Source organism: Linepithema humile, chromosome 1 (genome assembly GCF_040581485.1).
Source record: "Linepithema humile isolate Giens D197 chromosome 1, Lhum_UNIL_v1.0, whole genome shotgun sequence".
In the NCBI taxonomy this organism is placed as follows: domain Eukaryota; kingdom Metazoa; phylum Arthropoda; class Insecta; order Hymenoptera; family Formicidae; genus Linepithema; species Linepithema humile.
The window spans coordinates 15,494,875-15,514,427 of record NC_090128.1 but is presented as its reverse complement, the minus strand read 5'-3'; the positions used below and the strand labels follow the sequence as shown (position 1 = coordinate 15,514,427).

The window sequence follows — 19,553 nt, the reverse complement described above, 5'->3', positions numbered from 1 at the left end:
GCTCGCGATTCTTGCCGCTGCGCTGATTGGTTGCTAGCGCTCTTTGATGACATAGCGTCCGCGTATTGGCTGTGCATGGTCACATGTCCTAAATAGAATTATAATTTTCAATGAGGACACTTATTCTAATTGGCCGCTCATAACCTGCTGACAACACCGCACATTACTATCTGTTCTTTTGTCCATGTTGTTTACCGGCAATGGCGACAAATGTTGTAATTGTGAAATCTCGTGTCCACGTGCAGTGAATAAATAATAATATTGTTTGATATATTTTTTCAATTTATTATGTATATTAGTTAAGTTTTGAGATATAAAATAACATAAAAAATGACTAATACATCAAGAGGACCATATAAAAAGTATTTGGTCGACATTGTAGAAGAAATACCTGTGACAACCATTCGTTCTCGTCGAGCTCGCTTTTCAGCAGGAAAAGAAAAACAAAGAATAGTAGAAGTTGAGGTTAGATTATATATTTATATTATCTATTTAAATAAAAAAACATTGTATTGAAAATTTATTTGTATAAACTTGTATTCTCATGTTTTTGACATAAACTTAGTGATAACTTTCATTGAATGCAGTATACATTTAATGACTATTTATATGAATAATCTCTATTTAATTATTTAATTATTTTATAATAAAATAAAGCTTTATTGTTATTTTTTTCAATTATTTATTACAGGTTCCAATTTTCGATAAACTTTCTAACAATGAAAATACGAGGAATCATGATATCCAAGACAATGATAATTCTACTATTGATATTGAAGAATATAGTAATCAATTCCAAGATAACGCAATTAGAATTGACAGTGACAATGAGACAATTGTAAGCAGAAGAAGCTTAGGAGAATCAAACAGCAGTCAAGCTGATTCTGACTTCTCCAGTGAAAATGAAAATAATTTAGAAGAAAATTATCTTAATTATTCTGAAGATGAAAACAGTGATAATTATAATAATGATAATGTAGATATTCACAAAAATAAAAGCGATAGTGAAAGTAATGAAGACAACGAAGAATATGAGAATCAAATACAGGTAATTTTAAGAAATTCACTATTTAGAACTACTATTTTATTGAAATAAATGTTATATTGGCATTGAGAATATAACATTAAAGAAATAGAGAATTATAAAACTAAATAGTAATAAAAAAAATTTATCACAATTAATAAATTCAAGGCAACATACAATGTAAGAAGTAATTCCTATTTCAGAAAATAAATAACCTACAATTATTTAAAATAATATAAATGCTTTGCTTTTACAAACTATTTTTTTGTTTTTCCAGAATATGCATTCAGTAAGAATAACGTTCATCATAACATGGATGTATATTTAATGTATATGTATAAAATTTTTTTTGCAGGATATAATACGGGTTCCCATATATGAAGGATGTAATTTGACCAAAGAAGAAAGCCAATTATTAATTATGGGAACAGCTATTCGAAACAAAATGACGGACGTAGGATTGGAAACTTTACTTAAAATTGTATATTGCCATTTGCCACATACGCAATAAAATTCAAAGTATCATTTTCTTAAAACGTTTCCAAAGGTACAAGCTAATATATATTACTTTTGTCCAAAATGTTTAATAATATTGAAGTTTGAAAACTGCAACAGAGTGGAATGCAAAAATTGCGAAAAAATTTACAATCGTCGTCGATTGCAAAGACAATTTAATTATTTTTATCATCTTCCATTAAAGGAACAATTAATAGAACTAGTAAACACAAAGTTATTTACATATTTTAGAAAAATGTCATATGAAAGCGATGTTATAAATGGAAACATATATTATCAGTTGAGAGAAAAAAAATATTATTTCTGATCAAGACATTAGTATTCAATGGAATACAGATGGCGTAGAAATATTTAATTCGTCAAAATATTCTATATGGCCTATCCAAGTATCTATTAACGAATTACCTTATAGAATTAGACGTGATAATATTTTACTTTGTGGATTATTGTTCAATTCTGAGAAACCACCTATGGAACTTTTTCTTAGACCATTTATAGACGAACTTCTTGAGTTACATATTAATGGAATTGAATGTAATACATTCAACCATCAAGAACCTATATTGATTAAAGTTCATGCGCTTTTCTCACCAGTTGATTCAGTTGCTCGACCTTTGATTCAAAATATTAAACAATTTAATGGAAAATATGGATGCTCTTATTGTCTTAATAAAGGAGAACACATTGCTATTGGAAGGGGGTACACACGAGTATATCCAGGTGGTAAGGGAGTAATGCGTACGATAACAAAACATAACATATATGTTGAAAGGGCAGTTGAAAAACGGAAAGCAGTAAAAGGTGTTAAGGGGCCTTCTATTACAATGCTTCTGCCTACTTTTGATGTGATTCATTCATTTCCACCAGAATACATGCATTCGTGTTTATTGGGTGTCACAAAATTGTTCAGTACGTCTTGGTTTGATTCCAAAAATAACAATAAAGATTGGTATTTAGGTTCTAAAATCACTGAATTCAACGAAAAATTACTTGCTATTCAACCTCCTTGTGAAATTACGAGAACTCCACAATCAATGAAAGATAATAAATTTAAAGCAAATGATTGGAAATATTTTTTATTGTATTATTCGCTGATTTGTCTAAAAGATTTAATGCCACAGAAATATATTAAACATTGGTTGTTGTTTGTATACAGTATAAATATTTTTTCAAAAACAAAAATTGAAGAAGACGAGTTATTTAAAGCAAAAACGGCACTTCGCAAATTCGTTTTAAATGTGGAGTCGTTGTACGGAAAGGAGTATATGAAATACAATGTACACCTATTGCTTCACATACCAGAGTATGTAAGAAATTACGGTGCTATTTGGGCTTGGTCAGCGTTTCCTTTTGAACATTTTAATGGCATTATAGCAAGTTTATTTCATGGAACTCAATGTATACCTTTGCAAATCTGTAAATTATATTCCAGATTAAGATATATTAAACAACAATGGGTGTTTACGATAATTCAAGTTCGAGTTAGTTTCACTAGGACCGACAATGAGATATACATAACCATCTAGAACCTTTATGATTCATGACAACTCAACGCTGTCTTGTATTGCTTGAGTTAAATTCATTGAATTTGTTGAGTTTAATAAATATAATTATATACATATATATATAATTATATCTATTAAAGAGGTATACCAACATACATACCAACATTATTTGTTTCTTTCATAGACTGATTTGCAGTTAACATTTTTTTATTACAATAAAATTTGCTCTATAAACTCAACAAATTCAATTAATTTAACTCAAGCAATACAAGACAGCGTTGAGTTGTCATAAATCATAAAAATTCTAGATGGTTATGTCTATCTCATTTTTCGGTCCTAGTGAAACTAACTCGAACTTGAATTATCGTAAACACCCAATGTGAAATTTTCAATAGACCAAACTGTAGTGTTCAGGGAAAAGCTATATTCCGATATATAACGAAGAAAACTAAAATTATGAAATGTATTGAATTTGGAGATGAATTAAGAATATTTAGAAAATCGACAGAAATGCAGCTATCCTTAAGACAAAAATTATTGATTGAACAGTTTTTAAAAGAAACAATTGAAAACAATGTCCAGTCATTTCAAAGGTTTACATATAATAATACTTTATATCACAGTTTTAAATATTCTCGCCTCATCAAAAGAAATAACAGTACAGTATTATTAGAAAATCGGTCATTGATGATTATTTCAGATTTAATTTTACTTAAGACGTCAGACTTGCAAACTAAGAAGTATATAGTTCTTGGTAAAGAGTTACAAATCATTGATGAAGAAGTTTGTAAATATAAAACTATATCTTCGAAAATGTTTTCATTTATTGCCCGACACACAAATAATGATGTTTGTAATTTTCTTTCTGCTATACGTAAAAAATGCGTTTATATTCCTTACAAAGATGATAAATTATGCATTATTCCTCTGGTCAATACTTTGGAAACGGATTAAGAATAAAATACTTGTAATAATATATATGGATAGGTATACATATATGTATACACACACATTTGACATAAATAATAATGTAGTTGTATCTATATTAATTACGATTGCATCTGTTTTTTTAATTAATAAATTATCACAAAGAAATAATTATTTATTATGAAATTCACTTATATCCGTAAATCTAAAAATATCTATAATAAACTCATTGTTAATTAAATAAAAGAAGTATGTACAAAAATTATTGGATCTTCTGCAAAACTATTGATAATTCAATAATTTATTTTTCAGTTATTCTCAATATCAATTTGTTTGTATTAAAACTAGAATTTTCTAAAAGTTTATTCAATATTATCCTTAATAGTTTTGCTAATAATATTCAGCACTATTAGAGACGAAAATACTGCTGAGTTGAAAACTGTAGTTTTCATATAGTTTTCCAACAGATTTTTAATAGTGATCCTATAGTTTTTCAATAGTGTTCCTATGGTTTTTCAATACTTTTTAATAGTTTTCTCAATAATTTTTTAATAGTTTTTTTAAATAGTTTTCTGTAGTTTTTTTTTGTACGGGAGATCCTGCGCACAATAAACAAAATAGGAAATAGAAATAGAAATAATTATTAAATATTAGAAATAAGAAGTTGGAATTATTTATTTTAAAAATAAAAAGAATAGAAAAAATTAATGCATGAATTAAGAATTGGAACTAATTAATATATTTTATTCTCTTGTTAAATGTAAAATAATTTCTCTTTTTAATATTAAATGTTTATTGCTATTTCAAATATTTTGTCTACTGTATGCAGAGCCTCAGAGTAATAAAAGTTAAAGTATTTTATAAAATTTATAATACAACAATAATAAAATCACCTAATCTCTTTATGCTTGTCACTCGTTATGTCTAGTGGCACCACTACACGAGTGTAACCATGTCACAGACACAGAATCTCTGTGTGAGAATCGCTACATCAATATGGCGAAAAGCAGTCCCCCCCGCACGCTTGAGTTACCATCCCCTCTCGCCTAAACTAGGACTTTAGACTCAGTCCCTCTATTCCTTAGTCCGTGGTCAGAGCCAAAAGAATTGGCAAATCCTAAAATTGCCTAGGGATTTTATACAAACTGGAAAGCGCCTTCCCATATAAGCGTAGGAACATAAACGAGTGGTTAGACAAAGAGAGGCAGTGGAATTGTTTTCTCTTTTTTTCGTAGACTTATTAAAAGCCTTCATTTTTTATATACTTACATATGCTTTCCAGCAAAGGACACAAGTCGACACAAGTATCATTCTGTTTTTATTCGATATCCAATGAGCAACAGAGAGAATAATACTCTTATGTCACTAACTGAAAAGCACTGTATAGAGTATACATGAGTATACACATGTACAGAGTTCAGTGAAAAAAATCTACAACTGAAAGAACAAAACAATCCGAATGCTCTCTTTGTCTGACCGCATGAGTGCGGTTTTGAGCACGTGCGCTTTCCAGTTTGTATAGAGTTCAGTTAGCAAAGGCCTAGGCAAAGTTAAGATTGTCAAGAGCGTTTTAGGCCGGGTCTATAATAGGTGTAGTAAGCTTTAAGCCGAGAAGAAATTAACCAATCATAGTCGATTATTCTTCTGTGATTTATCTCTGAGTGGTCAATTTCTTACGCCTTAAAATTTACTACACTTATTGTAAACCCGGCCTTAGACAATAAAACGAAATTTTATTTCGGACTTTGCCTGAAAACAATTTAGATGAAGTTCGAATTGCTTTAAGATTGCCTGAAGCGATTTAAATAAATAAAAAATACATAATAAATAATAATATATATAAATAATAATAAATTATAAATAATAATAAATAATAAATAAGGTTTTATTTCAGACATTGCCTAAAACTCTTGACAATCTTAACATTGCCTAGACAATCTTGGGATTACCGATCCTTCGGGTTTTACCAGTAACATATACACTCAAGGACAAAAGGCTACAACACATTTTCTTTTAAATAAATTTCGGAACGCGCCAGAATCGCAGGACTGTCTTCGCGATTTGATGTATTCTCAAATAAAATGTATCAAAATGCAATAACTTGCATCTAATGCATCCTGAAATTTATCGAAATAAGATATTTGCTAATCTTTTTGCTATAAATACATTTTAATTACATTTTAATGCATTTTAATTGCAATCTAATATTTGCTGAAATACAATAACATGTAATTAACAGTTTTTCTGTTACAGACACAAAAATATGTATTTACTTTTTCTAATACGGGCACTGTTGACGTCGAGTACACATGGCAAATAAATATAGACGAACAGTATCCGGTGAGATTGCATGCAAATTATGTACCATCCACATCAAGATTACGAACAAATATTCGGTCTGGAACTAACTCGGTATATGCGCCTCATGAGCATTATGAGCGACATAATCCTACCCCCATAACGACAGCATTTGATAATGAAAACATGAAACTAAATCGTCAGCAACCACAATTCCGAGGTTAATTTTTAAACAATATTAATTTATTTTTAGAAAAATATGAAAATATATGTATAATACATTAATTCAGACATTGTACATTGTACATTAATGCAGACATTAAAAAAATGTCCGTAGGAAACGTTGACGAGATAAAACCAGGCACTTACGTTGATGGTCCATTTGATCTCTTCAGTAGCACCGCAGGTTTAACAGAACGAAGTAGCGATAGCTGGTTAGAGAGTGATGATTTACCATTTCAAATTTATCCCGAAAAGGGAATCTTGCTACCAGATGAATCCGTAGAATGCATCTTACAATTCTCTCCATTGGATGTATTCGATTACAAAGCATATCTTACATGCAAGTATGTATAATTTGATTTCTCTTAATTTATGCAGAGCTACATTACAAAAACTTTATACATATCGCACACCCGCAAGAAAAGTGACACAAGTCAAAAAAACAAAATTGTTCAGGAGAGAGGAAAGAAGAAAAATTAGGTTAAATTAGGTTAATAATAATGTTTCTTATTAACAATATTATGATTTAGTTTTTATTTCAAGTTAAGTTGCAAATTATAAATCGTCTGAAACAAGCTTGATTTTATGGAAAATAATTTCACATGTCTATACTTGGTTAAACAATCATTTTTAAATTAATTATTTATGGCAGTATTAAACATTACGGAATCACACAAAAAGTATTTGAATTCAGCTTCTAACACTTTTCCTAATTGAAAACCGACGTAGAACATAATCCGCACATAAAACTAAATTCCAAACATTTTGACTTGTGTCACTTTTCTTGCGGGTGTACGATATATGGAGTTATCCCAGGTAGCAAGATGTCGTCTATTTGACGGCATTGCTTGGTCATTCTTGGACGAACTAGACGTCTTAAAATGACGTCCAAATGTCGTAAAACTGACGTACTTTTGTCTCATCTTAATGACGTTATAAATTGACGTGGAAAAAACGTCATTATTTTCGAGTTATTGACGTCATTTCTACGAAGCAAGATGTCGTCTATTCGACAGTATTTTATAGTCATTTTTATGACAAAACAGACTTTTTAAGATGACGTCTAAATATCGTAAAACTGACGTGTTTTTGTCTTATCTTAAGGTAGTACTTGCGCGATTATATCTGAGAAAATCATATTTCTTAGGAATATTTTTAAATTTTACCTGCATATTAATAGAAATACTACCTACACATCTGTAAAGTTAGAAAAAGATTGACCGTACCAAAGCTGAGATATTTATATAAAGTTAAAGTTAGCACTTTTTATACGCATAAAAGTATATATTATTGGTATTATTATAACGTTATAATTATTATAACATTATAATAATATTAACTGATAATAATATCGTTTATTATTATGAAATTAAGAAGTTATTAATGACGTTGATAACACGATCAAAAATAATGACCTATTGTCGACATCGATTATAATATGTTATAAGGTAGTACTTGCGCGACTATACCTGAGAAAATCATATTTCTTAGGAATATTATAAATACGTTATAAAATGGTAAAAAAAACTAACGTCATTAATAGATCAAAAAAATGACATCATTATTACGTCTTAATTTGGTAACATGACGTCCGCGACTTCAAATGACGAACTATTAACGTCAAATAGACGACACCTTGCTACCTGGAATACATTTGATATATGTATAAATCATTTATATAAATATTTATATAAATTGAGAAGATGGCCTTGTGCTCAGTAAACAAAATGTTTGCAATGTTGGCTATCTGGATAATTAAATTTAAATATTTTTATTTATTAAATTGTAAATTTTGTAAAAAAAATAAAGGGATATTAAAAATTTAAATAAAATTAAGAATTTTTAATGGATTATTTGTATCATGATATATTTGCATTTGCTTATTAAATTTATCTTATCCATAAATTCTTGATATACATTGATGATTCTCTGATATACAGGGTGTTCCAAAATCTCGGAACCGTTAAATATCTCGAAAATAAAGCATTTTTAAGAAAAATGTTTTAAATAAAAGTTGTAGGGTTTTAAGTGGCGCATTAAGTAGCAATGGTAATATGACTTTAGCAATGCTATTTAAAGTAACACTAACATTGTCACTTAATGCGTCACTTCCCAGATAGGAAAATGTATGGATTCTGAGGTTATATTGTACTCATATATCTCACAAACATGAGGACAAGAATGGACACAGATGCGGGCTCAAATGCTGCTCAGAACGCAAACATCTCATGATATCCATAAAAGTGCACAAAAGAATGACATATGAGTACATGCATGAGGTTCAAGCTAATATTGCATTTTGTATGTCATATGTAGTTCAGAACATGACGACAATGTATATTCGCATTTATTGCAATTTATGAGTTTATTTTACGATTATATTTTTGTGATATTTAGGTTAGATACATGAATAATTAATAATTATTTTATAAAGTATAATATATATATATTATAAAATATTTAATAATATATTTTAATATTTATAATTAAAAAATAAATAATTAAAATAAGTATTAAAATAAATATATTTTAATATTTCTAATTTAAAACGTTGTCGTCGAGAAGCATGCCCTTCCTTGATGAACGTTTATCAGAAGAGGAAGAGACCATATAGTGCTATCGTCCGTAATGATCCGTATCCGATAGATATATGTTAACGGCTATTTCGCGTGATTTGAAATAGTAATCTAAATTACTTCAGAAATGTTAAAATCAAAATTTATAAAAAAAAACTAAAATATGTATGTACTCAGTCAGCAAAGTCTATTCGAACAGATATTGTCAAACGTCTGCTACAAATTTTTGTCAGCAGAAAGACTGCAGATTATATACAAAACCTGTTACATCAGATGATGATAGCAGAATATCAGCAGAAATGTTACAAAACCTGCTGACATAATTTGACAGCAGATCAATTGCAGAAACCGAGCAGGATTGTTCGGAATTATTACAGCAGATTGGCGACAGAAACCGAGCAGGACTTGCGCAACGCAGTTTGATGTCAGATTGGCGGCAGAAATCGAGCAAAATCTGCGCAGTGCAATTTGATATTGTTTGCCGTTATGCAGCGTGTTTCTTTATATATAAACTCATACTCAAGATTCATCTACAGTGCATATAAAGTGTGGCCAGTGGCTTAATTAAGTTTATCAGTTTAATACAATAATTTGATACAATCCTCATAAGAGATTCAGAATATTAAACTAATTTTTAAAATTGAAAATCCGCCACGAGTTGATCCAATATTGCAGTGATTTCGAGATTTGGCCTAATAAATTTATTAAAACATAAGTATTTTTTTGTCCCAATAAAGCAAATATATATTACATACTTTGCATATCTCATTTACTACTTTTAATAAGCGAAACAAGAAATGTAAAATTGTAATAAAGTATTTAAATGCCGCTGTTCTATTTAAATTGTGATGGCAGGTTCTGCTCGACGTTTCTGCCGACAATCTGACACTGCACAGATCCTGCTCATTTTCTGCCGCCAATCTGCTGTCAACAGGTTTTGCCGGCAGAATACGAGCTTAATGCGGACACAGATGGCACCGTATCTGCTGCCAAGTTCTCAGCGAATCTGCTCGCAAACTGCCGGCAGGCTGCTAACATTTTGTTGACTGGATATGTATCACTCCGACATTTTATAAAGGTAATATTCTGTATTTGCTGGGATGTCTAGGAAATACAAAAATATTAATATATTATTAATTATTATTAATATATATTAATCATTGAAAATTTGATAATATTTATTAAAATATTATTTCAAATTTAAAAATGTAAACACATAAAACACATTTTATCATTATGCAAAATGGGTCACAGAGATCATGCGCTTCCCAGATAGTACAGTAAATTCGCAAAGTATTCTTCAAGTTTTCTTCTTTCTTGCATTGTAATTCTTTAGGAATTCATAGAAGAATACTATAAGAATGATTCAGGAAGTTACATGCACCATAATTGGAATTCTTGAAAATTTCTTGGAGTATTCATACAGGGTGTCTGGCAATAATCGCCCCACCGGTCATATACAGGTAGAGGAGGTCAAATCGAGTAGAAAAGTCCTTTACCATTTTTTAATTTTCATAATAAGTACTGAGTAATTAACGAAAAAAGATCGGCGAATCCGCGCGAGTAAAGCGCGCGCGGTGAGAAGGACGTCCCACTGCTACGCGATCACTAGGACACAAGGATCTAGCGTTACGCGCCGCTCGTATGTTGCCATTGTCATTTGTAGAGCGCTCCTCCCAACGCTTCATCGCGCGCCTAGTGATCGCATAGCAGTGGGATGTCCTTCTCGCTGCGCGCGCTTTACTTGCACGGATTCACCAATTTTTTTTCGTTAATTACTTAGTACATATTACAAAAATCAAAAAATGGTAAAGGATTTTTCTATTTGATTTGACCTCCTCTACCTGTATATGACCGGTGGGGCAATTATTGCCAGACACCCTGTATAGTATTATTCTATACCAACAGATATGTATACTTTATGAATTCAAAAGAAATAGTTTTAGAATAAATAAAGGATTACAAAATACTTAGTAAACACCAACTAACAGTAACATTACACCAATATTATAATTTCACTCAACATCACTCAACAATATAAGTGCACTATGACATGTTGTATATAACAATTACATTGTTGAGTGGCGAATTATAATATTGATGTAATATCATTGTTAGTCGATATGTTTAGTAAATATATTAGTAACAATTATTGGAAATATATAATAAATGAATCCAATTCAACCGTACTTATCATTCAATAAATTGTCCGTGGATTTTCATAATATATCGCCTTTTTGCTTTTTATAATACATATATCGTTTGTTTATGCAGAAAAAAATATTGCACTTAATGTTGGTAGCACACACAGCGTGACAACTACACGAGATAGGTCGGAAGATGCGCAGAGCGTTTTGCGCGTCACATGTATACGGTTCTCGTTTGTGTGCGCGGAGGCCGCAGTAAACGAATCTACCCAGATAGACTTGTATGATTATCACGATATGCAACATTAATTTATTGAAAATTTAGAATTATTGTATTATTACTTATTATTATTTAAAAAATAGCAACTTTTACATTAAACTAATTATAAAATTTATGTCATGCAATTATTTAATTTTATGTCATACTGCTGTAGCACCATATGATATAAAGTTATTTTCAGATTATTATATTACATTTACGACATCACTATGCAAAGCATTTACATCATATGTAATTAAATTCAATATATTATGTAATGATGCATTTTAGCAACATTATGTGATGTCAGCAAATGTGAATAAATTTATGAATTGTTTCTTTATTTTATGCCGCATAAAGTAAAATAAATTTATTGTAAAGTTTAGGTAAATAAGTAGAATAAATTTATTGTAAAGTTTAGGTAAATAAATGTTGATTTCAATGTACTAATTTTGTCTGAAAGATTTGCTCGGAAAATTCACGTAAGAGCCTATATCTACACAAACTTCCATAGCCGCATAATCATATGCATAAAGAAAATTATTTAATCGCATTTATTTTATAAATACGTATGTAAAATGTGATCCTTTAGACCTTCAGACAAAATTGTCTGGATAAGCCCTAACCCAGACAGCACACATGTCCAAAATACATTCAAAGGATATCTAGAGGATCTCTTGTAATCCCAAAAAGATTCTCTGGACGTCTTTTGGATATGTTGTGCTGTCTAGGAAGAGGAATCACTCATTGTCAGTGTAGCGCTGATCACACAGTCCTAGCTCGATCTTCTTTTCGGTGAGGCTGCGAGTCGCGGCCTACGACATTCATTTTTTATAGTAACATGGTGGACAACGCGCGTGGACAGCAAAGCAAGAGAATAACTAAATTGTCGAAAGCAGTATAGCAGTGAATTGTTGAAGTTGATTAGTGCGTTGTGTTTGATTCAAGTGCATGATAAATTAATGCACGGGTGAAATATATAATAAAAGGTATGTTGAATATATAAAGTTAAAGTATTTAGCATTTTATCTCTAACATATAATATGTGTACATATATAGATATAAAGCTTAACATTTGTATATTTTAGCCAAAATGTTCTTCATTGCTACATTAATTATAATTTTAATAATTACATTTATATCCATGATAAGATACCATGGGAAAAAACAATGTAGACAATCTCCGATAGTAAAACGTCGTGAATATTTAAGAAATCAATGGACGAAAAAAAGTTTGATGAAAAAGCTTGTGTCTCCTGCAACGAATTTGGAAACTACATCATCTGTCTCTTTACCAATTACAGAAAACAATATAAACAACAAATTAAGTTTAATCAAAATTAATACAAACTGTGAACAAACAGGTTTTGCAAATGACGATTCTGAGAACAATAGCAATGATGAATTTAATCTTCATTGCTACAGTGCATCTAGTAACGATAATGAAAGTGAAAATGAAATTGTAGAAAAACATAATCTCACTCAATTTCGTAATGAACTCGCTTCAATGTTTTTAAGTGCGAATATTAATCATTCTCAAGGCGATAAAATACTTGCAGTTTTACGCACTCATTTCTGTTTCCAACAATTACCTCGTTTAACAAAAACTTTGTTACAAACACCTCGTCAAATTGTACAAATAATTAAAATGGGACAAGGCGAATATTATCATATTGGTTTTCAAAAACAAATTATTAAAAAGCTTCAAGTACTTCCGTTTTCATATATACCAAATTATTTAGAAATTGATATTCATACAGATGGAATGTCCATTCATAACAGTAATCGAATACAATTATGGCCAATACAATTTCGTATTGTAAATTTATTAAATGATAAACCAGCAATAATAGGAGTATATATGGGAGAAAAGAAGCCTTCTAATGCTATTGAATTTTTCAAGCATTTTGTAGAAGAATATCAAATTCTTATTAAATCTAATGGGATAGAGTTTAATGGAAAATATATTCCTATTTATATACGAGGATTTATTGCTGACGCTCCAGCTCGAGCCTTTATTTTAAATCATCGCGGTCATAATTCTACAAATCCTTGTTCTAAATGTAAAGTTACAGGAAAATCATTTAAAAGAAGGATGACTTTTTTAATATATAACAATGAGCTTCGTACCGATATTGATTATCTAAATGCTATTGATAAAACCCATCACCTTCCTAATGATGAATCCGCTTTAAAATCTTTAGGATTTCATATGGTGACTCGTGTACCATTTGAGTATATGCATCTCATCTGCCTTGGTGTAATAAAAAAATTTGTTAGTGCTATTATAGATCAGAAATACGCTTTTAAAAATTTGTCTAAATCAGATATACAAACAATATCTACTAGATTATTATTAATGCAATCATATTGTCCAACTGAATTCGCTCGTCGTCCACGGTGTCTTAAAGATTATGTACATTTTAAAGCGACTGAATTTCGACAATTACTTTTGTATACTGGACCAATTGTTTTTTATGAGATTTTAGAAGAAGATACTTATTTACATTTTTTACTGATTCATTCAGCATGTCGAGCTCTTTCAGTATCATGTCCTAGCCAAACGAATATCGATTATGCGGAAATTGCTTTAAAAACATATGTAGAAATTAGCGCTGAAATCTATGGAGAAGCTTTTGTAACATACAATGTACACGGTTTGCTGCATGTTACTCAAGACGTCAAAATTTTCGACAATTTACATTCATATTCAGCATTTCCTTTTGAAGATAACATGAGATTTTTTCGAAAATATTTACGGAAACCGCATCTTCTCCTCCAACAATTACATCATCGGTTATCAGAACAACATAATTGTTCAACAAAAGAATTTAACGAATCACAAATTAAACCACTGTACAGACATACTGATGGACCATTAATGGAAATATTTAATTGTAAATTAGTGATACAATATAAAGGATTGCAATTTGAACATTTTCAATTAATAAGTAAAAATCGAGACAATTGCTTATTATTGAAGACAGGAGAAATTTGTGAAGTATTGAACATCATTAACATTTCAACTAATAATTTTTTACTTATTGTAAACAAATTTTTAACTGTTACTGATTTCTATAATATACCTTACGGAATTTTGTCATCTTTTGTTGGAATTTATAAGTGTTCTAATTTATCATCTGAAATGGCGATTGTAAATTTGCAAGATATTTTTGCAAAGTGTTATAAAATGCCATATTGGAATAATGGAGAATTACAAGACGGGATATACATTGCAGCGGCCTTATTATCAAATTATTAGAATTCCGTTTTACAAATTTAAAAAAATGGTGAATAACATTAAAAAAAGTTTCACGCACATATATGTATATGTATAATATAATATATTGTGCAGACACAAACATTTTAACATTGATATTTTTATTTCAGATTTTGAGAGCTAGAATTTTTATTCGTAACATATTTAAGATTTTATAGGATTATTTATAGAATTTTATTATTAAATATTACTGAAAGAAATATGATAAGGTACAAATATATAATAACAAATATAATTATATATAAAATTTATAAAAATAAATACAATTAACGAATAAAAATCTGTACTTTTAATTCCCATAAAATAATGGTAATATATAATCTTTTTACAGAAATACTTGTTTATCTTTCAATGAACCACTTGAAAATTGCCACATAAATATGAACAATGCTACAATACCAAATTTATCCACAAATTTATCTGCAAGTCCTGCATTTTCTGTTTCCCCGTCAACAGAACAATCAACATCTAATTTATTTAATTACTCAAATATTTCTCAACAAAATAATCAAAATATAACATCTTACACTAAACTTCAGAATATTAATAATACAACTTCTGCTACATGTTTAAACTTTGAAACAAAAGTACTTGAAGAATTAAAATTGTTACGGTGAGTTTAATTATATTTTTTGCATTACATAAATAAAATATAATAATTTGTTAATATTAATTTTTTTAGAGATTTAAATACAGATATTTTAAAACGACTCGATAGTCTTGAAAACAAAATGGATGCAAACAATTTCAGACAAGAAAGCATTTTTGAATCTCCAATAGGTTTTCCTCTTGATAACATGGAAAATTTCGAAGCTTTCGAAAATGATGACTCAAATCATAACATTTTTGTAAGTAAAATAATAAATTATATATATTATATATATATATATATATATATATATACAAATGTATTATATAATAAGTAAATAAATAAAATTTAACATGTAGAAATGTAATACTTAATTTCTTTAACATAACAGCAACAACATTTGGAATTTATCGGAGGACAGAATTTAAGAGAGGCGTTGAATAACTTTATCCGAGCAGCAATGACAAATATTTTAGCTGAAAATTTTTCATGGACTGGAAAAAAAAGTGCAAATGGCATTGCAAAATCAGCTCTATACAAAACTAAATTAATGACTATTTTCTACAGTAAAAATTTTTATAAAAATTATTTTTATTTTATCATTATGGATAATATTTTGTGTATAGTATTTTAATATTATGTAATTATATATATTATTTAATATATATAATATATATAATTATGTAATTATATATATTAAAATATGTGTAATATTACAGTATGGGTTTATTTGTGTCGCATGTCCCAGCATGTTCCTACTCACTCTAATATGCTCCAATCTATTAGTATTACGTTACGAATACTATAATTTGGAGCGTATTGGAGCGAGTTGGAGCATGCGACGCGAACAAGCCTTATGTGTGTGTAATCTTAATGTTTTTTATTTATATATTTATTAAAATTGTAGATGCTGCCAAGAATATTCCTCATGTAAAGAAATTTACAAGACAAGAATTTGTCAGAGATATAACTGAGGTTCTACGATCTTATAAACAAACTTCTAGAAATGCTCGTCTGGGAACAAATCGAGGAATTCGTCGAAGAATTGAGGAAGAAGAGAGAATAAATTTCCCGGATAATGATTAAGCAAAATTATAAAAACGCTAAAAATAATTCACCTTGTTTTTGTTCGTAATACATATAAATATTATAAATATATTACAAATGTAGTATTATACTTAATCTACTTGATATATATAATTGAATTGATAATACTTAATTGATAGTTGGTTCTTTAGTTTCTGTTTATTATCAATTTTTATAATCGTTTAATAAATATTGTTTCACAGTTAATAATACATAAATTGTATGAATTTTTATCCGTCTCTTTTATAAAATTCATATATATGTCATATATTTATTTTGTTTTAAATACATTTATAAATATATCCTGACTGATTACAAAGAAATAAATAAATTATGTAAAATAAATATTAATTATTATATGTATTACTGTATATATAATAATAATATTTATTTTATATAATTTTTGAGAATTTGTAATCAGTCAATATATTTATAAATATATTTAAAGCATGATGAATATATGATGTAATATGACATACAAAAATTTGTCATGATATGATATATATATGATGTCAATATGAGAGATCAAAATTTGTCATTGTATGATAAACACATGATGTAATATAAGAGATAAAAATTTCTCATAATGTAATAAACATATGATGTAAATATGATAGACAAATCTTTATCACACGATATGATGCAAATTTTATATAAATTTATTCTAAACATTTTAAAAAAGAGATGTTCTAAATATGTTCTAATTTTTCAATAAGTAAATTTATACATCTTTTTGATTAAATTTTGCTAATATATTTTATATTTCTATTTCGCATTTGATTTTATAATTATAACTGCAACCTGAGCACTCATAAGGGACACAACCTTTATGCATTATATGATTTAATATAACATAAAGTTGCTGCAAACTTTATGTACATTTGTCTATCTGGGTAGCAGCTCTGGTCGGAATTAAAACAAATAAAATATTTTTAATTTCTCATGAATTCTCGGAGTATTCAAAATACTGAGTCACGAAGTATTTATTATAATAAATTTTTGGGGAATACTTCCAGCCGAACTGATTGTAGTTATTTCTTTTAGAATTTTTCAGATATTTATTTTTCTAATTTTGTATGTATTCTTTAAAATGAATTTTCTATAAACTTCTATTTATCTCTGTGCTATCTGGATTGAGCTTTGCCACATATAATAATGATGAAAATATTGAACGTACAAAATTTATAACACATGATAGTTAATTATTGCAATCAATTTGTGATTATCATGAGTTGACAATTTAACATCAATATGTAAGCTTACATTTTTCTTCATGTGTACGTTAACTTATGCTCATGATATGTATCATCATAATATGATTACAAGACATACATAATTTTGCAGTAAATATCTGAAGATCATGATGTGATAAAATCTGATCATCAGGCATTGCTATTTGGGTTAAAACCCTACAACTTTTATTTGAAATATTTTTCTCACAAATGTTCTATTTTTGAGATATTTGACCGTTCCGGAACTTTTTGAATATATACAATACAGAGTGTCCCGCATAAGTGTACTCATTGAATATCTTGGAAAGAACGCATTATTTTGCTTCCAGTAAAAAAATTATATTATGTATATCGATACCGTAGATCAAAGCTCAGAATTATTTCATTTTTTCGATCGATTCTCGTGGTATATACCTCCTTTCTTCTCCTTACCGCGCGCGCCGCAACCACTAGGGTCGGCGCCGCCGAACATTAGGAGCGGCGCTATGCGATAAATGTTGGGTTCTTCTCTTTTGATCATTAAAAGTTAAAAAAATTTATTAAAAATAAAAGATTCGATCTAGGTCCAGCGTAAATTTAATCGTTGTGGAATAAGGAGGATCGAAGACCAAAGCAGGATCTTACTCTCTAAATTTCTTGGAGTGAAATCTAACTCCAAACGAGTGGATATTCACTCCAAGCGATAGTAAAAATACTGCCACTCGTAAAGAGTAAAAATTTACTTTTCACAAAAGTGATTGTTTCACTCTAACGTAGAGTAAAGTATCACTCTACGTTAAAGTAACGTATTACTCGTTCCGACGTGAATAATTCACTCGATCAAAGAGTGAAATCTTCATTCTTTCGTCAAGCGAATTTTTCACTCAATTGTTACGAGTGAACAGATTCACTCTTAATAAGTCTTAATTCTAAGCAATGTATATAAATAAGAAATAGATAAAATAATATTTATTAACTATAATTGACAAAGTAATATATATTATAAACACATTATTAAGACGTTATTTTTATGTTATTTATTATTTCTTTATCATCATCAGATAATCTGTAAAAATAATTAATTTATTATTTGTCAAATAAAATATCTCCCTCATCTAGAAGCTTGCAAAAGTTTGTCATATTTTTTATAAGTTTTACCTAAAAATTAAAGTCAATAATTTTACAAACACGGAATTAAAAAAAAAACCTGAAGTGACACAAAAAGTGTGATAAAAATAACAGATACTTTAATTAAACGACATATACACTTTTGTTACTATTAACAAATAAACTAAAATAAAAAGTACGACCGAGTTTTGAAAAAACTTCTCTTTGATCCGCGCCCTCAATTATATTCCGACTTTTTGTGTGGACAAGCTACATATTTATTAAATAATTTTACTAATAATTTTAATTATAATAAATATGTAGCTCGTCTACACAAAAAGTCAGAATATAATTTATTATTAATGTTTATTAATATTTACAATTACATTACTGCTATAACATTACCAAACTATTGTTACGTCCTGATCAGACTACACGATTCTTTTCTTTTCATTAAATACCAGACCTAGTAAACGCGGAACCAACAAAACTCTTAAGAAATATTATAACGCCAGAGCTGTTTTTCTCATGAGACACCAGGAGCTCGAATCTTCTCACGGAGAAAAATAGCATGGATATTTCAAAATACCTTGGCCGCTCAGCGTGCCTATCGTCGCCAGAAAAACCGTAAAAGTCAAAACTTCGCGGTAGCTGGAGTCCTTAACCGACTCCAGACGGTTAGAGTAAGAGATAAAAAGAAAAAACTGGCACCAACTAGTCATACTCTTGGATTCCACCTACGGGAACTCTAGCTAGTAGATAGGGTTTTACCGAGTAACGATCGGGGAATGACCGCAGTCGCATGC

At 29.1% G+C, this 19,553-nt stretch overlaps 2 protein-coding genes and 1 long non-coding RNA gene across 3 annotated transcripts in view; all 3 read left to right on the top strand.

Annotated features, from left to right (window-relative positions):
• LOC105679293 (hydrocephalus-inducing protein homolog) overlaps positions 1-19,553 on the top strand; it is a 74,422-nt gene that overhangs the window by 39,989 nt on the left and 14,880 nt on the right. The window contains exons 34-35 of the mRNA XM_067347796.1: positions 6,226-6,490; positions 6,608-6,836. Of these exons, the coding sequence (XP_067203897.1) occupies positions 6,226-6,490; positions 6,608-6,836 (494 nt within the window). The remainder of the gene's footprint in view (positions 1-6,225; positions 6,491-6,607; positions 6,837-19,553) is intronic.
• Positions 161-1,708, top strand: LOC136997264 (serum factor response D-like). Its single transcript, XM_067347805.1, has 3 exons — positions 161-465; positions 692-1,048; positions 1,380-1,708. Exons 1-3 carry the CDS (start codon positions 331-333, stop codon positions 1,533-1,535), a joined length of 648 nt encoding a protein of 215 aa, XP_067203906.1. The 5' UTR covers positions 161-330; the 3' UTR covers positions 1,536-1,708.
• On the top strand, positions 15,220-18,084 carry LOC136997265 (uncharacterized). The gene is made up of 3 exons (XR_010888074.1): positions 15,220-15,602; positions 15,735-15,909; positions 16,251-18,084. It is a non-coding gene; the product is annotated as an uncharacterized lncRNA (long non-coding RNA).

Excerpts from the sequence above, each read along its gene's own strand:
- LOC136997264 (XM_067347805.1), top strand. The coding sequence starts at position 331 with ATGACTAATACATCAAGAGGACCATATAAAAAGTATTTGGTCGACATT. Across the intron at positions 466-691 it reads AAAGAATAGTAGAAGTTGAG|GTTCCAATTTTCGATAAACT; the intron begins GTTAGATTATAT and ends TATTTATTACAG. Across the intron at positions 1,049-1,379 it reads AATATGAGAATCAAATACAG|GATATAATACGGGTTCCCAT; the intron begins GTAATTTTAAGA and ends TTTTTTTTGCAG.